At 38.6% G+C, this 17,348-nt stretch overlaps 2 protein-coding genes across 4 annotated transcripts in view; one reads left to right on the top strand and one right to left on the bottom strand.

The window, feature by feature from the left end:
• The window catches only part of rasgrp4 (RAS guanyl releasing protein 4), a 21,259-nt gene continuing 3,911 nt past the window's right edge, over positions 1-17,348 (top strand). The window contains exons 1-12 of one of the 3 annotated variants that reach the window (XM_027134799.2): positions 1-537; positions 1,008-1,148; positions 7,414-7,589; positions 9,129-9,234; positions 9,524-9,586; positions 9,678-9,806; positions 10,376-10,517; positions 10,850-11,023; positions 13,086-13,202; positions 13,542-13,817; positions 15,502-15,582; positions 17,229-17,333. In XM_027134799.2, the coding sequence (XP_026990600.1) occupies positions 1,051-1,148; positions 7,414-7,589; positions 9,129-9,234; positions 9,524-9,586; positions 9,678-9,806; positions 10,376-10,517; positions 10,850-11,023; positions 13,086-13,202; positions 13,542-13,817; positions 15,502-15,582; positions 17,229-17,333 (1,467 nt within the window). In that variant the 5' untranslated portion in view covers positions 1-537; positions 1,008-1,050. The remainder of the gene's footprint in view (positions 538-1,007; positions 1,149-7,413; positions 7,590-9,128; positions 9,235-9,523; positions 9,587-9,677; positions 9,807-10,375; positions 10,518-10,849; positions 11,024-13,085; positions 13,203-13,541; positions 13,818-15,501; positions 15,583-17,228; positions 17,334-17,348) is intronic. The other 2 variants (XM_027134885.2, XM_047822452.1) reach the window with 2 other exon arrangements.
• hnrnpul1 (heterogeneous nuclear ribonucleoprotein U-like 1) overlaps positions 10,394-17,348 on the bottom strand; it is a 27,455-nt gene continuing 20,500 nt past the window's right edge. Inside the window, exon 16 of the mRNA XM_047822451.1 lies at positions 10,394-10,531. Within this exon, the coding sequence (XP_047678407.1) occupies positions 10,484-10,531 (48 nt within the window). The 3' untranslated portion in view covers positions 10,394-10,483. The remainder of the gene's footprint in view (positions 10,532-17,348) is intronic.

Raw genomic sequence — 17,348 nt, forward strand, 5'->3', positions numbered from 1 at the left:
GCACTTGACAGTTCTCTTATCTGTCAGAGCCAGTGCTTGTGTTTGAAATTGGGACGTGTGCATCGACCAGTTTTAGCTTGATGCTCATTTTGGAAGATTCCTTTCTTGACACACTTTATTTCGCTGACAGTCTTTCACCACTCTGAACTTGTCGCCGCTTGAGTGGGAGGTTTTCTTCTTCTTTTTTTTAGGGGGGTGGTGGTTGGTTGGTTTGTTTTCGCTCTGCTGTTTACTCAATTAGGTAGAGGTGCGGTAGAGAGAGAGAAAGAGATCTTGCAGCTGTTAGTGTACAGGACTGGCTTTCTGAGTGTTTCTGAACAGGACAGAGAGATTTTCTAACACAGTGAGGAGAGAGAGAGAGAGGTTGGCCTCAGAGTCTCTGTTGTTGGCATAAACACAGTGTCGATAGCACAGCCTCATGGAAAAGTAGGGACCCAGGACTTGCGAACAGATGCCCTTACGCATCCAGAGAATCGACACAGGAGCTCAGAAGGGAGAAGATCGTCCTTATGCCATGATTCGAAAAGAAACCAAAAGGTAACAGGGGCCTTCCCTGCTTTCTCAGCTATTACAGGTGATTTCTACAGGTTATGTGTCAGTGCAAATAGTTTTGTATGCATTACCATTTTCTGTGTGGTGCCTTTGCGAGGTCCGTTAGAGTTGCCTTTGCAGTGCAGTGCAAAGAGGCACGATAATTGTGGTTACAAGACAAGGCTGTGGCTTCCCTTCTCATTCTTTAGAATTACAGCAGTTCAGTTCTCAATTCCCTGTTACAGAAACACAGCACCTATTTCTCAGATATAGACCCCAAATAAATTTTTTTTTTAAATCTGAATTTAAAGTTAGCTTGGTCCATCGTAACCCTTTTTTAGTGAAGATGTGCGGATTTACATATCTAACACGTTTGTGTTGAATCATCAACTTTTTTTATCTATGATCTGTCGAGAGGGGATTTCACATGAGAGTCGCTTTTGAACTTAACATTCCGCTGCCGTCATCTGCTGCAGATAGAGACTCCTGTCTTAGGGCTCGGCTAAAGAGATCCAGGCGATGTCGATTCGTGAAGATCTCCGCAAAGTGAGGAAGAAGGCATCTTTCTGTGTCTCACACTGGACACAGCAGAACGGCTCCAGCAACACCTCCACGCAGTGAGTGCTGCAAGCCAGTAGTGGCTGAATTTACTTTTGAAATTCTATTTAGAGAGAAATGATGTGAAACCTCAGAAACATCAGTGTTTAAAGTTTCTCAGTCTTGATGTGTCTCTTTTCACCCACTCTCTGTGCTTTTATCTGATTGCTAGGAAATGACAGTCGCTGAGCTCCTAGGTACATGATAGTATCAGCCTCAGCGACTGAGAGCACTAATTAGGAAGTGGGGTCACATGTGTAGAGATATAAACAATATATGCTGATCTTTCATATACACATTATCACATTTTTACAGTTTTAATAGGGAATAATTTGGCATACACTTATTCATACGTTCATGATAGCATTGATGGTTCTTGTATATAATATTTTTCTGGGTACCTTTCTATACGTTTTAATACTAAGCACTTAATCAGTGCAGTTGCTGTATGAGACGTCATTAAGATAATTGCATTATACAGATTTGGCATTCAATTCATTCAGTTGTGTTTGTCAGTGTAATGTGTTTGGGAAACAAGAAGTATGAACGTTAATGATAGTATGGTTTAATTCATGAGGACTGTATGTTAGGACCTGTTGGTGGATTCTGGGAGTTTACAGGTTAAATTTGATCAGGTACAATTTAAAGCTTTGTGCTGGATAACAGTCTATCTCTATTAAATATACACACAATAAACACTTGTTTAGAAGCACTTTGAATGATCAAAACCAGATAAGATGAACTCACAACAGATTTTTTTTTTTTTTTTTTTTGTCAAGTCCTGAAAGGATGATATAACTTTTAAAATGTTCCCAAGTTGCTAAAAGCTACTCTTGGCAACAGATATGAGGTTAAGGCCAAGATTGACACCATGATTTGTGACATGTGGTTTAACATAGTGCATTGGCATTGGCACATTTCCGGATTGCGGATACACATTACGTAGATGTATTAGCCAGTACATAGTTTGTGTTTTTGTCTTTAAATGACACACACATTCCAGGATACTTAAGAACCTCAAAGACTTCTCAGACCAATTGAACATGGATTTATTTCATGAACAGTATTTGAATGTGTGCAGTACAGCCATGGAGCCATGACAAGCTGATGTTATTATACTTATTTATTTATTTTTTTTAAAATATTGTTCAAGTTTCTTTCTTTCTTTCTTTCTTTCTTTCTTTCTTTCTTTCTTTCTTTCTTTCTTTCTTTCTTTCTTTCTTTCTTTCTTTCTTTCTTTCTTTCTTTCTTTCTTTCTTTCTTTCTTTCTTTCTTTCTTTCTTTCTTTCTTTCTTTCTTTCTTTCTTTCTTTCTTTCTTTCTTTCTTGTCTTTTTCAAGGAGTTTCCGGATAATGATTCAGTTCTATGGCTATAAGAACTCTGTTATTATTATAATGACATTGATCTTTACATTACAATTAAATCTAATGTCTATAAAATCACAGACACTTTGATGGATCTTGACAGATCCCAGAGGGTTCCTGGAGAGGATTGATTTCATTGATTATCTGCCACTCTGCAGATATTTAGGCACAAATATGGTGGCTATTTATTGGTTTATAGAGAGTGTTTGGTTTCGTTTTGTGTTTTGTTTAAGAAGTTTATTTAAAGTCAGTCAATCAAAAAATGATTTAAAATGAGGCAAATGGGCCTTACTTCAAATGAGTCTAGTATCAATTAATCAATTACTGACAGAAAAGGACTCCTGACTCGTGTGTGTGTGTGTGTGTGTGTGTGTGTGTGTGTGTGTGTGTGTGTGTGTGTGTGTGTGTGTGTGTGTGTGTGTGTGTGTGTGTGTGTGTGTGTGATTTAAAATGAGACAAATGGGCCTTACTTCAAATGAGTCTAGTATCAATTAATCAATTACTGAGAGAAAAGGACTCCTGACTCGTGTGTGTGTGTGTGTGTGTGTGTGTGTGTGTGTGTGTGTGTGTGTGTGTGTGTGTGTGTGCGTGCGTGTGTGTGTGTGCGGCTGGGGATGTTGCCAAAGCTGCAGCCAGGAACTGGGAGTAAAATACCGGCTTCTGTGTCAGGGAAGAGGAGGGGGAGTGTTAAGGGGGGATTTCCACAATAAAAAGGAGAAGTTGTTTTCTGAATGACCTGAATAGAGCAAGGGTGCTGAAGGAGAGGAAGAGAAAGTGTGTGAGAAAGGGTAGGTGCTGTATAAGCATGAAAGACATGCATGCACAGACATCCACACATAACAATCTTAAATAACGCAGTCTAATGAATTAAACCCAGCAGCCTGTGCTTTAAGGCTTTGTGTAAGCAACTATCCTGGTTCTGAAGCCCTCCTCCAGCATTAACCTACAGGAAAACATATTCCAAACATATTCAGAGTGCATTACAACATGAGTTCGTGTGATCAGTAACTACAGAGTAGTTGTCTTCCTACCTGTAGCATCCGTGTGCATTGCTGATTTATGCAAATAAGGGACGAAAATATGAAATGAAATATTTTGCATTGGGATTCGACTGTTCATCATTAGGCTCAGAAGAAAGTAAAGTGGAACAAATATTGGAGTGAGGTGTGTGCCTGTATGATTCAATACTGATAACGTGCTTATAAAAAGTAAATATGTAATATATCTCGTTCGCTCTTAACAGCAGGCTGATTTAAAGTGCAGCCTTAAAAGTGAGTGTATGTGTATATGTTTTTAGGATGTGAGAGTCTAAGCAGTGAGCAGAGGAGAATTGAAAAAGTTCTGCTGGATGAGAGAGAGAGAGAGAGAGAGAAAGAGAGAGAGAGAGAGAGAGAGAGAGAGAGAGAGAGAGAGAGAGAGAGAGAGAGAGAGAGAGAGAGAGAGAGAGAGAGAGAGAGAGAGAGAGAGAGAGAGAGAGAAGGGGGTTGGTCATTCTAAGAAATTGTCCCCACTTCTCTACACACACAGCTAACTTCCTGTATGTGTTGTCAGTTCAGCCATGAAGCCTGACCACACTCGTACATGCTGCTCTTTATCTTTTCTACCCGCTGTTACCTGATACACACAAACAAAACCGACTCGGTGTGTGAATAGTGAATAGAAATCGAATGATTTGCCAGTAGACGTCTTACTCCACAGTTCTCTTTTTTTTTCTCTTTGCACATTTAAAGAACATACAGTATGTGTTAATTAGACAGCTCAAAGACAAGTTCAACATTTATTGTCATGGATTGTGTATCCTGTGTATTGGGCATACAGTACTGTATGTGAAGAGTGAATGGACTGTATGCTTGAAATAGTTACAGTTCATCTAATAAATTGACCTGAATTTGAGAGATAAAGCGTTACGGGGAATAATGGATATATGATGTTAATAACATATAGAATAATATTAATATTATCAGTCATGTGACATGGGTGTAGGGATTTTGTAGCTTAGTGGTTAAGGTGTTGGACTACTGATTGGAAGGTTGTGAGTTCAAATCCCAGGTCCACTAAGCTGCCACTGCTGGGCACCTGGGCAAGGCTCTGTAAGTAGCTCTGGATAAGTGTTTCCAAATGCTTAAATTAAATAAAGTCATGACATAGTGCTGCTATAAATCGTTGTAAAAAAATAATCACAAGCTTTACACATTACATTCTGATTTTTATCTTTTATCAAATTTATGAAATCCCAAATATTAGGTTTCATAATTTCCACAGAATCACTTGCAGGACCTACTTTAAGAAAATAAATGACAGTATTCATAATAAGCAAAATAATACATTATATACAGCTGTGCATTTTCTAGTAAAGCAATGAGGAACCTCAGCGTAGAGCCGGAACGCTAAAACATATTAACACAAAAAAGAGAAAAATGCTAGTTACAGCACCAATGTGACACAAATGTGTGCAAGAATAAGACTTTTTTGAAGAAGGAGGAAGGGTGCGTATATCTGACATTGACAAGCTTTACAAAGTGACATTCACACATTGTGACTATCGATACCTCGTGGTATATGTGTGTGTGTGTGTGTGTGTGTGTGTGTGTGTGTGTGTGTGTGTGTGTGTGTGTGTGCTGTGTGTGCTGTGTTGTGACTCCAGGCAGGTGATGGGACACGGGAAGTGACAACAAACAGTGTACTGCTATGAGCAAAACAGTAATGTGGATATGATCAGGACAAACACTGAAGCAGACTTGCTCTGTAAACAAAACCACACATGCCATGCTGGTACACACACACACACACACACACACACACACACACACACACACACACACACACACACACACACACACACACACACACACACACACATGTTGGAACATGCGTGTACATACCGAATCTCTGTTTCATCCGGGCTACAATTTCAACGTGTTTCTAAAGTTTTACTGCTAATATCTGTAATATCATAAAGGTCTAACAGCGATATGAGTTCAGAAACAGAAAACAAGCAAACATCTATTTATTATACCGTTTAAATTCATTTTATTTGCATGCTGCTATATAATTGTCACAAAGCAGCTTAACAGAATTCCGGAAATAAGATTATCATTTAAATTTAACCGCGATGAGCGAACCAGAGGCAATGATGACGAGGAAAAACTTCCAGAGGTAGTAAGAGGAAGGAACCAGATTCAAAAGAGAACCCATGCTCATCTGGGTGACACCGTATATTGTGATTATAAAACACTTCTATAACTGTAAACTAATTATATTAACTAGCATATATTTATACTGTGTAGTGATCTCATCATTGTGTAGATGACGCACTTATCGCACTTTACTTGTCGGTATAAGGTACTGACATGTGGTTTTTTTTTTGGAGCGCTATGAATATACCCCAGCTGGTGCAGAATCTTAGTATTGATGTCTCATGTAGGTAATACTGTAAGTATTAGGCCATCATTTTAGGCACTAAGAATGTACCCAAGCTGGTGCATGGGCCCAAAAATAGCATTTCCAGTTACATGGTTATATGGTCTAGGACTGTACCTTAGTTTGTGTAGAAGGTCCTGAATGACCTTGTAATATTTAAAGTAAATAAACTAGGATGATGTTTTGGAAACAATGTACCCGAACTGGTGCAGAATGCTAATAAATACATTACCACCTAAAGATAATAAAGATTAATCCACCATTTGAAAAAAACAGAAATGTCCCGAAAATAGTGTTGCCGGTTCCACGTAACAAGGTCTCTTGTGCCATTTAGAAGAATCCAAGCTGGAGCACTATCCCCATATTCTAAAGGAATAGAGAATAAACATTTATCAAGACACTTGAGCTGGTGCACAATCACAAAAAGGACCTTGTCACCTGTAGTGACTAAAACACCAGAGAGAACAGACCTGATATTCTGTACTTACAGTCTTTTTCTATAGACTGTTTTAGATATTTTTAAAACATTTCCATTCATGCTTTCTTATTTACACGTTCAAAACGTTTAGCCAAGTAATGGAAACTGACTACATGCATACATGCATATACTCATGCAACCTCTATAAGCACAGGGGGCCAATCAGAAGGTGAAGCCACAATAATCAGATAGCTGAGGCTCTGCGAAAAGGCTTGCATTTCACTTGCACAGGTCAGCACACTTTTCTTTGGTTGATTTTCATGCCAAAATAATGCTAGTGCCTTAACCTCATGTTCCGCTCGCTACTTAGAAATGGACGACTTCCGATCAAGCGTACTTTATTCCCGATAGAACATTAAACTAAAAGTGAAACACAAAAAAATGGAGCACAGACCAAGTTCGCAGCTTCACAACGATACACTGTGTGTGGTGTGACATGAAAGTACACCCAGTATCATCTGCCATGCTTACTGTGAAATTAGCACTTGATCCTCTCTGTAAGTTGCAAACAGTTTAATAAGCAGACAGCTGATTATCCATCACAGCTGCTCTTCAGGGTTTTTTTTTATTTAATTGTGTATGGTTTTTGTAAACATACTGTATATAAAGCATATAAAGCATAATGCATGTCTCAGTTCTTTTAAGGCAAGGGTTAATTTGTCAGAAATCATAAGCACTAATAAATGTCAAACATGCAAATCTAGGACACACTACACTTAGATCTGGATTACGTGATGGTTGCAAACTAGTGCACTCATATTATTGTTGAGTTCTCTCAACAAGCAATGAAGCAATGTAATATTCAATACAGTTAAAGGTTTACAGTAGGTTGTGAGTACAATGCTGCCCTTCTAGCCTCTTGCTGGAATACAGTACCTAAAATGAAAGGTATGTTCTCTTTGCCTGCTCTCTTGACTTCTTTCTACTGTACCTTGGCGAAAAGAAGCACATGGTAAAATAATGTAATTGTAAAATGACTCTTTCTAAATAAATAAATAATACTGTTGTCTATCTTTTCATCAGCAGGAAATCACATCAAGAAGGAGGAAGCATGAAGAAGACCAGGAGGCCGGTGCAGAGGCGGATGACCTGTCCGAGTCCTCAGGAGATCAGCCGGGCGCTGCATAGCCCCACGGTACCTACGAGTGCCCATGCTGCAAGTTTGGACGATCTCATTCAGCGCTGCCTTCACTGCTTTGGTCAGTGTGTGTCTACTAAAAGTCTGTATATAATAATGACACACTCACTTTAACTGTCTAACTATCAGTCTATTTACTCTCACTCTTACTGTCTAACTAGCTCTCAGTGTGTAGTTGTCTGTCTATCATAATGACAATCACTTTTACTGTCAAACTGTCTATCCAGCATTATGACATTCACTCTCATTGTCTGTTCGTCTAGCATAATGATATTCACTCTTAATGTCTATATGTTTATAATAGTGTGACACTCTCTGTCTTACTGTCTGTCTTGCATAAAAAAAACCACTCTCATTGTCTGTCTGACTATCATAATGACATTTACACTCACTGCCTAACTCTCTGTCAAGCATTATGGCATTTACTCTCGTTGTCTGCTTATTGATCATAATGACATTCATTCTCACTGTGTAGCTGTCTGTCTATAATAATGATAATCACACTTACTGTCTGACTCTCTGTCTAGCATTATAACATTCGCTCTTGTTGTCTGTCTGTTGATCATAATGGCATTCACTCTCACTGTCTAACTGTCATACTAGCATAATGACATTCATTCTCACCGTGTAACCGTCTGTCTATCATAATGACATTCGCTTCCTGTCCGTCTAGGATAATGATATCTACTTTTGATGTCTATCTGTTTATAATAGTGTTACATTCAGTCTGCTTAAAGACATTCACTTTCAATCTGCTGTCTGTCAATCACTTTCATGGTCTAACTGTCTGTCTAGCATAATGACATTCACTTTCATGGTCTAACTGTCTGTCTAGCATAATGACAATCACTTTCATGGTCTAACTGTCTGTCTAGCATAATGACATTCACTTTTACTATCCTTCCACTGTCTAACAGCCGTTCTTGAAGACAGGAAGACAGAAAATGCAGCTAAGCATGTTGTCAATGTTAGTCCTGAAGACTTAAAGCTTAAATGTTCAGGTTAATGTTACAAAGTGTTACCACTGGAGACTCCTTCTTAAAATGTTAAACTAATGCATCTTCACAAAACACTTCACTTTGCTGCTGTAGAAAACAATTCACCTTCTGAGAAATCTGATTGAGATAGTGCTGTGGTTCAAAGCCCATTATCACTGAATCGTTGCAGTGTCCTCTGTATAAGGGCTGTGACTATCTTGTCATCTTTGTGTCTTATTGTGTCTTTTCTCCACAATACTGATCAATGTCTTCTGATCACATGCTTTAGCTCCAGTCTACTGTCTAACTTTATAGCCTGAAGACAATCTTTGGACAATTCACAATGTTTTTATTGGGTCTTTCTTATCACCATGCCAGAATTTTCCCTTATATAGAATTTATGGGTTATTTATAAATGTTTTGCTGGTTTAAAACCCTTTTTGTCTTGACTTAGAGAGAAAAAAAGAAAAGAGAAAAATCTTATTGTTCGCTGTGTTTTAGATCCTGGGAACGTTTTTGTCCTGTCTCACTGCTGAAACAATACCTGCTCTGTCTTCCTCGTCCTCTCTCTTGAATTGCTCTTCACTTATATAAAGAGCGCTACTTTTCTTTGTGTGTTACAGACTCTGAAGGAAAGTTAATCCGAGGCATGCAGCTGGTCAATATGACTCTGATGATGCACAACTGGGTTGTGCCTTCACACATTTTTGCCCATAAACTGCTCTCTCTATATCCTTTATTGACTGTGTATTCACTTTTGAAACAGCATTTCATATAGGTGACCAGAGGGCTGGCTTTGCCTAACTTCTAAACTAATGTGCTCATGTCAGGGTGTATACAATATTTAGCTACACAGCACATCGCATCACATCTAATCTCCAAAACATTGAAACAAGAGCTGCCTTGTTTGGAGATATTTACAAATCTATGTGCTGGTAAGACTGGTTCCTTTGAGGGTGTGTAGCAATAAGGGTGTGTGTCCTTGCTCTTCGAAGACGATTCCTTGACTAGGCATTACATACAAGGACTGTCCTATGGAGAAGAGAGCCCAGAGGAGGCCCCAAATCTGCCAGTTTATAAGGTGAGTAACGTGAGACATTTACACTGAAAATGTATTGAGATTAACAGACTATTGCGTTTATAATTACACACCATTTTTTTCCACCACTCAGGCACTGGATAGTCCATTATCCTCTGATGTTTGAGACGGACCCCAGATTGGAGCAGGTCATGGGGGATATGTGTGCTCTAGTCAGGGCTGAGAAGGACTCCCAATGCAAGCTGATCGATACTCCATACCCGTGAGTGAACACAAACTTTATTAACCACATGCAGTGGCTCTTCTAGTTCTACATCACTGAAATCCCACTGACAGTAATAGCTACATCATGGTATGATTTTGACATGGAAATATAGTAAAGAAGTGTAAGAACACCACTGCTAGACACCTGAGAAATATAGACACTGAGTATAGATAATGACTAAGATGAACTGCCTAAGCCTAGCTAACATGTAGCTGTCTTTCATACTGTTTTCCACACTGACAATAAAAACAAGTCATCACAAATAGCAATATTTTCTCTCAGATGTGTTGATAAAACACTAAAATAAATTATGAAATAATTGAAATAAATTACTATGAAATAAATTACTCTGAAATGGCATTAAATTATATGGTAAAACTGACCATTAAGTTTTGTTACTACAGGACATTCTATTACAAGAAAATTATCCAGATCATACAGATCACACCTCATTCTTTAATATTGTTATTTTTACAATAACAGCACACGCCATTGTTGTTTATTCCTGGCTCTTCAACCTCTCTTCAATCTCTTTGCTTTTTCTGTTCTCTGTTTCCGAAAAGCAGTAATCCTCCTTCAGATATCTGCCTGGCTCCCTCTCCCTCAGTGAAGAAGAGGAAGGTGTCTCTGTTGTTTGATCACATGGAGGCTGATGAGATGGCTGAGCACCTGAGTTACCTGGAGTTCAAAAACTTCTGCAGCATTTCAGTGCGTGGGCAGACCTAAAACACAAATTACCACACCCGTTCACACCTTGACGATTTCCTCCAGACACAGACTGTTACACAGCACAGAATAAACATTGCATCATAGTAATAATGTCTATAATAATAATGACTATTTAAATACGACTGATAACCGTTGAAAAAAATAGATATTTCTCACCCATACTGTACACTTATGCTGAGGTAATTGAAACTTGACTAACACGCTCTGAATTGGGAGTTCGTGAAGAATTTTTGTCATGTTTTGACTTGTTTCTGAGTGAGGTGTAGCTTGTGAGCTTGTGATTGCTAATTGTGTGTCATTTACTGTCTTAGTTCCTAGATTATCGCAGCTACATGGTGAACAACTCGGTGAGGGATAATCCGGCGCTGGAACGCTCCGTCATGCTGTGTAACGGTGTCTCACAGTGGGTCCAGCTCATGATTCTCAACAGACACACTCCGCAGCAGAGGGCTGAAGTCTTCACAAAATTCATACATGTAGCACAGGTAAACTCCCACCAACACAATACGTATACACAGGAGCCAAACCTTATTATTTATTCACTATTCACTATTTAGCATCTTAGCACCATACTTGCGGATAGAACCCGATCAATAAGCTGACTTTTTTCTTCTTTGGTAAAGATAGCTATCATATTTATTATAGAGTCAACATAAAGGCATGGGCGTCTGTATAAACCAGACAAAACCATCCAAATTTCTAATGTTAAATTACTATTTGAAAAGATTGGTTCCCCATTCTCTCTGATGTTTCGAGAGAAACAGAAGAAGGCACAGTGCACACGTTGTGTAACACCCATGAAACAAGCACTTTCTTACTGCCAGTCATCCTTTCCACACTAATCTGGAAGCCACGTGAACATTGCGCAACAATACAGAGAAAAAACAGAAATAATTTCTTGAGTGGCTTCATGGTTAGCATGTTGCCTCTTTGCTTTACACCTTCAGTGTTAGGGGTTTCATTCCCTCCTCCACCCTGAGTTTTCATGTTATCCCCTTCGGGAGTTTCCTCAGGTGATCCGACTTCCCAGTCTAAAGTCATATGTGGTAGACTGAGTGACATTTCTAACCTGCCTGTAGTGTGTAAACATGAGTGTGCCCTGTACTGAACTGGCAACTTGTCTATGGTTGTCCTCGAATTGTTGGCCGCTTCTCAGAGGAAAGGTTCCAGCTTCCCATGACCCTGTGTAGGACGGAGGTTTAAAAAATGGATAGTTGGGTGGATTTTATTTCTGTTTAGGTTCCTAAAATTTAGTTTGAATGAATTTACTTTAATTATTGCTAGAAGTACATTAAATCTGCATACGTCCTTCCATACATCTGAGATGCAACTGCATATAGATACTTTTGTTAATGCTAATGTCAATTTCACACAAAAACGTTGTTATAGTCCTAGATTATGACACTGATGCTAGATGGAGTAGATTTGTATACTTCACTTGGTATGTCATATAATGCTGATGAGGTCAAAAATGAAATCTAACTCAGTCTAATTTAGAAAGGAAATCTAGCTTTTGTCAACAACATTTTCTATATTTTTTAGGTGTTGTCAACTTGTTAGGCTACAGAATTGATTATCAGTTGTTAATATATATATATATATATATATATATATATATATATATATATATATATATATATATATATATATTAAAACATATATATATATATATATATATATATATATATATATATACAATAATGAGTAATAATGCAGCAAGTTCTTACATTCAATAACATGTAATGTTACATATTGTTCATATATACAGTAATGAGGAATAAAAATCTATAATACAATGAGTCCTTATATACAGTAATGTGTACTAATACAATGAGTGGTTTGTGTTACAATAGTGTAGTGAGCAAAATGTTGAAATGAACCTTTGGTTGACGTATGATATTCCATCAAGACAGCGTGTTAGCATATCCCTAAGGAAGTAACTGTCACAAGAGCTCCAAAATGTCACGAAAAACTCAGCATTCATTTTGTTGCTGAATTTCTAATATCGTGGAAACACTGATGAAAATTAATCATGACTCATTTGTTACTCAGAAACTAACACCCATTAAATGAAACATTTACTATGTTGTGGACTGCTGTCACGTTGTTGACTAGTGTACAAGTTGCTGGATGCCAGGAAGTGATGTCATTGAGAAAGCCCTATGTTGTGCCCTCGAGCAGTAGCTGGGCATTATAGTGCAAGTACAAACATGCAGTCATAGCAGTGTTGACATCCAATCTTGGGGAAATACACATTAAGCTGGTGTGTCATGATGCGAGTGGTTAGTAATTAAATAAATATGTCATTCTGACATGTTCCTGTTTGGGAGAATACTTACATAAACTTCCTGGACATTTCAAAAGCAAATGTACAGGAAGCAGACTGAGTACACTATAACAAACATAACAAATATGCTTAAGAACTGTAAGCCCATTGAACATTCTTCCCCTTTCTATGTGTGTGTGTGTGTGTGTGTGTGTGTGTGTGTGTGTGTGTGTGTGTGTGTGTGTGTGTGTGTGTGTGTGTGTGTGTGTGTGTGTGAGCAGAAACTGAGGTCTCTGCAGAATTTCAACACTCTCATGGCAGTCATAGGCGGTTTGTGTCACAGCTCCATCTCCCGACTCAAAGACACGGCCAGTCTCCTCTCTTCTGACATCACCAAGGTTTGTGCAATCCCACAAATTTACCCACAAAAGACAATTTTGGAGCTTCCCAGCCACACACACAGATTACAAAGCTGTGATCTGTATTATCATTAACCACCCTCTTACTATTTACATTCAAGCATTCAGCAGCACTGAAGAGGGTGGATAACACTTTACTCTGTTTTGTTTCACTAGTTATTGTGAAAAGGTGCAGTTCACCAAATTGGGCGGAATAAATCATGAAATTAGCGGATCTGATGTGAGGATCTGGCTGATTAAATAGTTCTTAAATACAGTGCAGGTCTTGGATAGAGCAATTGTTAAATTAAACAAAAAAAACCTCTTCTCTGTCTGCAGGCGCTGAGTGAGCTCACGGAGTTGCTCTCGTCTTACAGTAACTACAGTAACTACAGAAGAGTGTACAATGAGTGCAGCGGCTTTAAAGTGCCCATCCTGGGTGTACACCTTAAAGATCTTATCTCACTGAATGAGGCACTTCCTGACTTCCTGGAGGGTGACAAGATCAACCTGGGAAAGCTACAGCACCTGTACAGCAACATTAGCGATCTGTTGGCCATCCACAAGTGCAAGCCACCGTTTGAGGCCAACAAAGACCTGCTGCACCTGCTCACGGTAAAGGAATGATAAATGCTCCAGGAAATGTTTAAGGGCAATTTAGCATAGAGGGAATTAGAGAGAACGGTATAACTTAAAAATCCCCTTCAAGGAAGTGTTTGTATCAGTCACGCCATGAGCCATAGTGTTGTTATAAATACTCGGGCAGTTCAGTGGCACCATTGAACACAAACATTTCTATGTGCCAATACACCAGGTACACCTGGCTGCTCTGTTGAGCCAACAACAGCCTGGTTTATTTTTAACCTGAATCAGTATTTTTACTACCATCTATGCATGCTGTTTGGGTCTTTTTCCTCATTCTGTTGCTCATGTCTGATTCTTAGACGTATCAATATAAGGCAGAGAAAGACATGCCTGAAGGAATCAGTCAATGACATAGCAATAGTATGTTACAAAGATAAAGTTCAGTAGGGTCGAAGTGAAAAAGAGAATGATCTGTAACAGCTATGAGTGAATATGCGTTTCTTTTTATGTGTATGTGTGAAAGAATTAGAGACATTTTTCTCACCTCGCTAGCATTTACTGCAGCATTGGTTCCTGACATGAGTTTAAGGTTTAGGTTACTTGATGCGCTTTGCAGTCTGCTCTGCATTGATTACCATAGTTTATTGTGAAATAGCAATCCACTCTACTGTCATGTCATGCAATTAGTTTAGCAATGTATATAAGTGTTATATCACATCTTAACCTGTAGAAACTAATGTTGGTATTTTATTGGTAGAGCATTTTTTATGACTATGACAGTATTGACAATATTGTCTATGACAATAATAACTAGGCATCCCTAGATTTGTCCATAATTTTTGCCAGATTTTTTTTAGTGTACGTTATCTGACTATCACTGTGTACTCTAAATTCTTGTTAGCCACTCCAGAAGCTTGTTCACCAACTGTGTACTACATACTGCCTTTAAATAGAGTTTAGTATGAGTCTGATGCACAGTACGCCATTCCTTCCCGAACATAACCTCAAACAATATTACAGAATGGAGGCCAGTAAGTCTAATTAGGATCCCAAACCGTACCTATTTTCTCTACTATGCATATAAATTCATAATAATTAGTCCTTCGTGAGCTAGTCTCTGGCTTGGTATAAATCGGAAACTATGCTGAAATTCAATATCATTTCTAAAGCCCCTTTAACAACAGACACTGACCCAAAGCAGACGTTACAGGAATCCGGATGTAGACATAGATTGCTAACGAGTGACGGCAGAAAGGAAAAACTCCCTGACACAAAATGAGGAAGAAACCTTGAGAGGAACCGTACTTCAAATGGGAACCTGTCCTCTTCTGAGTGACACCAGAGAGTGGAACTATAAATCATTACATGCTGTAAATCCATTGTTTGAAATAGTCCAAGTGATTGAGTTAAATTATGACTTGTGTCTTATGACAAGTTTTAATTTCTGAAGTAATATCAATATAAACCTAGACCAAGCCATCATCTTTCAAATTACTCAAAAAAAAGTCATACCAAAAAAAAAAGCATTCATTTAAGTTAGTTTAATCCCTTCTCAGTCTTTATGATGGCTGCAGCAGGATGACTGATTTGAACTTATCTAAGATTATTATGTAATATATGCAAAGAAGGAAGCATAAATTGGGTAAATGCTCAAGGCTGGGCTAAACTCGTTTTAACCTGTACTTGTACTTGGTCTTGCTTCTCCTGTGTACAGCTTTCCCTGGACCTGTACTACACAGAGGATCAGATCTACGAGCTGTCCTATGCCAAGGAACCCAAGAATCCCAAAATACAGGTACAATCATTTATGATAAGTGTCAACAAAAAGCATTACAGATTTACAGACAGTTTTTTTTTTTTTTTTACTGTTTAATAAGATATAATGGATCCAGGCATTCCGACAAAAACGCTCTTATGAACATTTACAGAGAAAAGTGATGTCTTGGCACGTTGTCTGAGAGTCAGACTTACTGTAGTTCCTTAACGGAAATATTTAAAGGAAGGGTCTCCGATTTTTGAGAAATACTTTAGAAAACTGAGTCGGGCCGAATAATAAACAAAAATGAAAAAACAAAAATCAAAACAAACGTGTAGCCAATCAGCAGAAAGGGGCGGGGCTTGTCAATATGCGACGGAGAGAGTGTTCAGTGCGCATGTGTGACATTAGCAGAACACAGCAGAATTTAGCATTGACTAGGAGGATAAAACAAAGAAAGAAAGCAAAGAAAGACTTACGATAAGGCAAGAAGTAGGACGTGTTAATATAGGATCAGCTTTCTAGCGCTGGAGAGAACTGAAGGAGCAGGAAGTTGGCCACATATTCATAGATTGGAGTTTCCTGAGTCAATAACTCCTGAGCTAAACGCTGTTACTACACAAATAACACCTCTTTTCTATCGTAGTAATGTAGAGAGGCAGCTACAACCGTGTTTTGTGTAGTAACAGCGTTTAGCTCTGGAGTTATTGACTCGGGAAATTCAACTATACTTAAGACACCGAGGTGCTTTTTTCCTTCTCGATAGGTGAGTAACGTTGGTTTTGCTTTGTTACACAGAACTAATATATGCCTTTGTCCTTTACATGATTATGTTGTGTGTCATTTTTGCTTGTTTGTTTATCTGCAATCGTATTGTTCTTCCCTTCAGCTAAGATAAAGACATTTCTTTCCATTAGTTGCCTGGGTTACGTATTGATGTGTGGGCGGAGCTATCAATTTAGGGGTGGGACCCATTTGTGTTAGGGGCGTGTTTGTTTTGGTGATTTCAAATGTCGACATTGGCTTTCAAAAATCGGAGACTCTACCTTTAAGTTAAACATGACGTGAATCCACATATTTTTCTTCCAGTCTCACATACAGCCTATATTTTTACCTGTAGACCTACAACATCTCAAACATTATGTATCTGACATGCACATAAATTGTTGAAGAATATTATTTTTAAAATGTACTAATTTCACTCCACCTGTGAAATTACACACAAAGCGAAACTATATGTGAACATTTGACTCATTTGGTCCTCTTAAGGTCTATACATATACCTTATTTTGGACTCTGTGGATACTGCGTTTCATGCTAAATGTCTTGACCTTGTGTGTGAACTGCTTAGAAACAGGGAGTATCCCTCAGTGCACTGAGTACAGTAAGCGACGTGTTCTTCGTGTATACACACTTCAAAGCAAACCACAAGAAAAGAGAAGAAAACGACGGATCGTTATCTCTTTCACTTTGAGTATGGGCTTTATTACTTATGAAGGTTCTTCTAACACCTCTGTCTGTGTGTGACATGCAAATGCATAGCACAGCACCTTGCAGTGTTTTTTCCATCAACTTTCAAGCAACTGCCGTTCTCAAAACGAAACTCGGTGCATATGATCTTTTAACTTAACGTCTCCTGCTTTAACAAGTCTCCTGCTTGTCTTTCTCTTTCTGTCTCATTCTAGCCTGTAACCCCAGTGAAGCCCCCTGTGGTTGCAGAATGGGGTTCAGGTGTTGCTCCACGGCTCGACCCCGACACCATCTCCAAACACGTCAAGCAGATGGTGGACGTAAGTAAAAAAGCA

This window comes from Tachysurus fulvidraco, chromosome 13 (genome assembly GCF_022655615.1).
Source record: "Tachysurus fulvidraco isolate hzauxx_2018 chromosome 13, HZAU_PFXX_2.0, whole genome shotgun sequence".
NCBI lineage: Eukaryota > Metazoa > Chordata > Actinopteri > Siluriformes > Bagridae > Tachysurus > Tachysurus fulvidraco.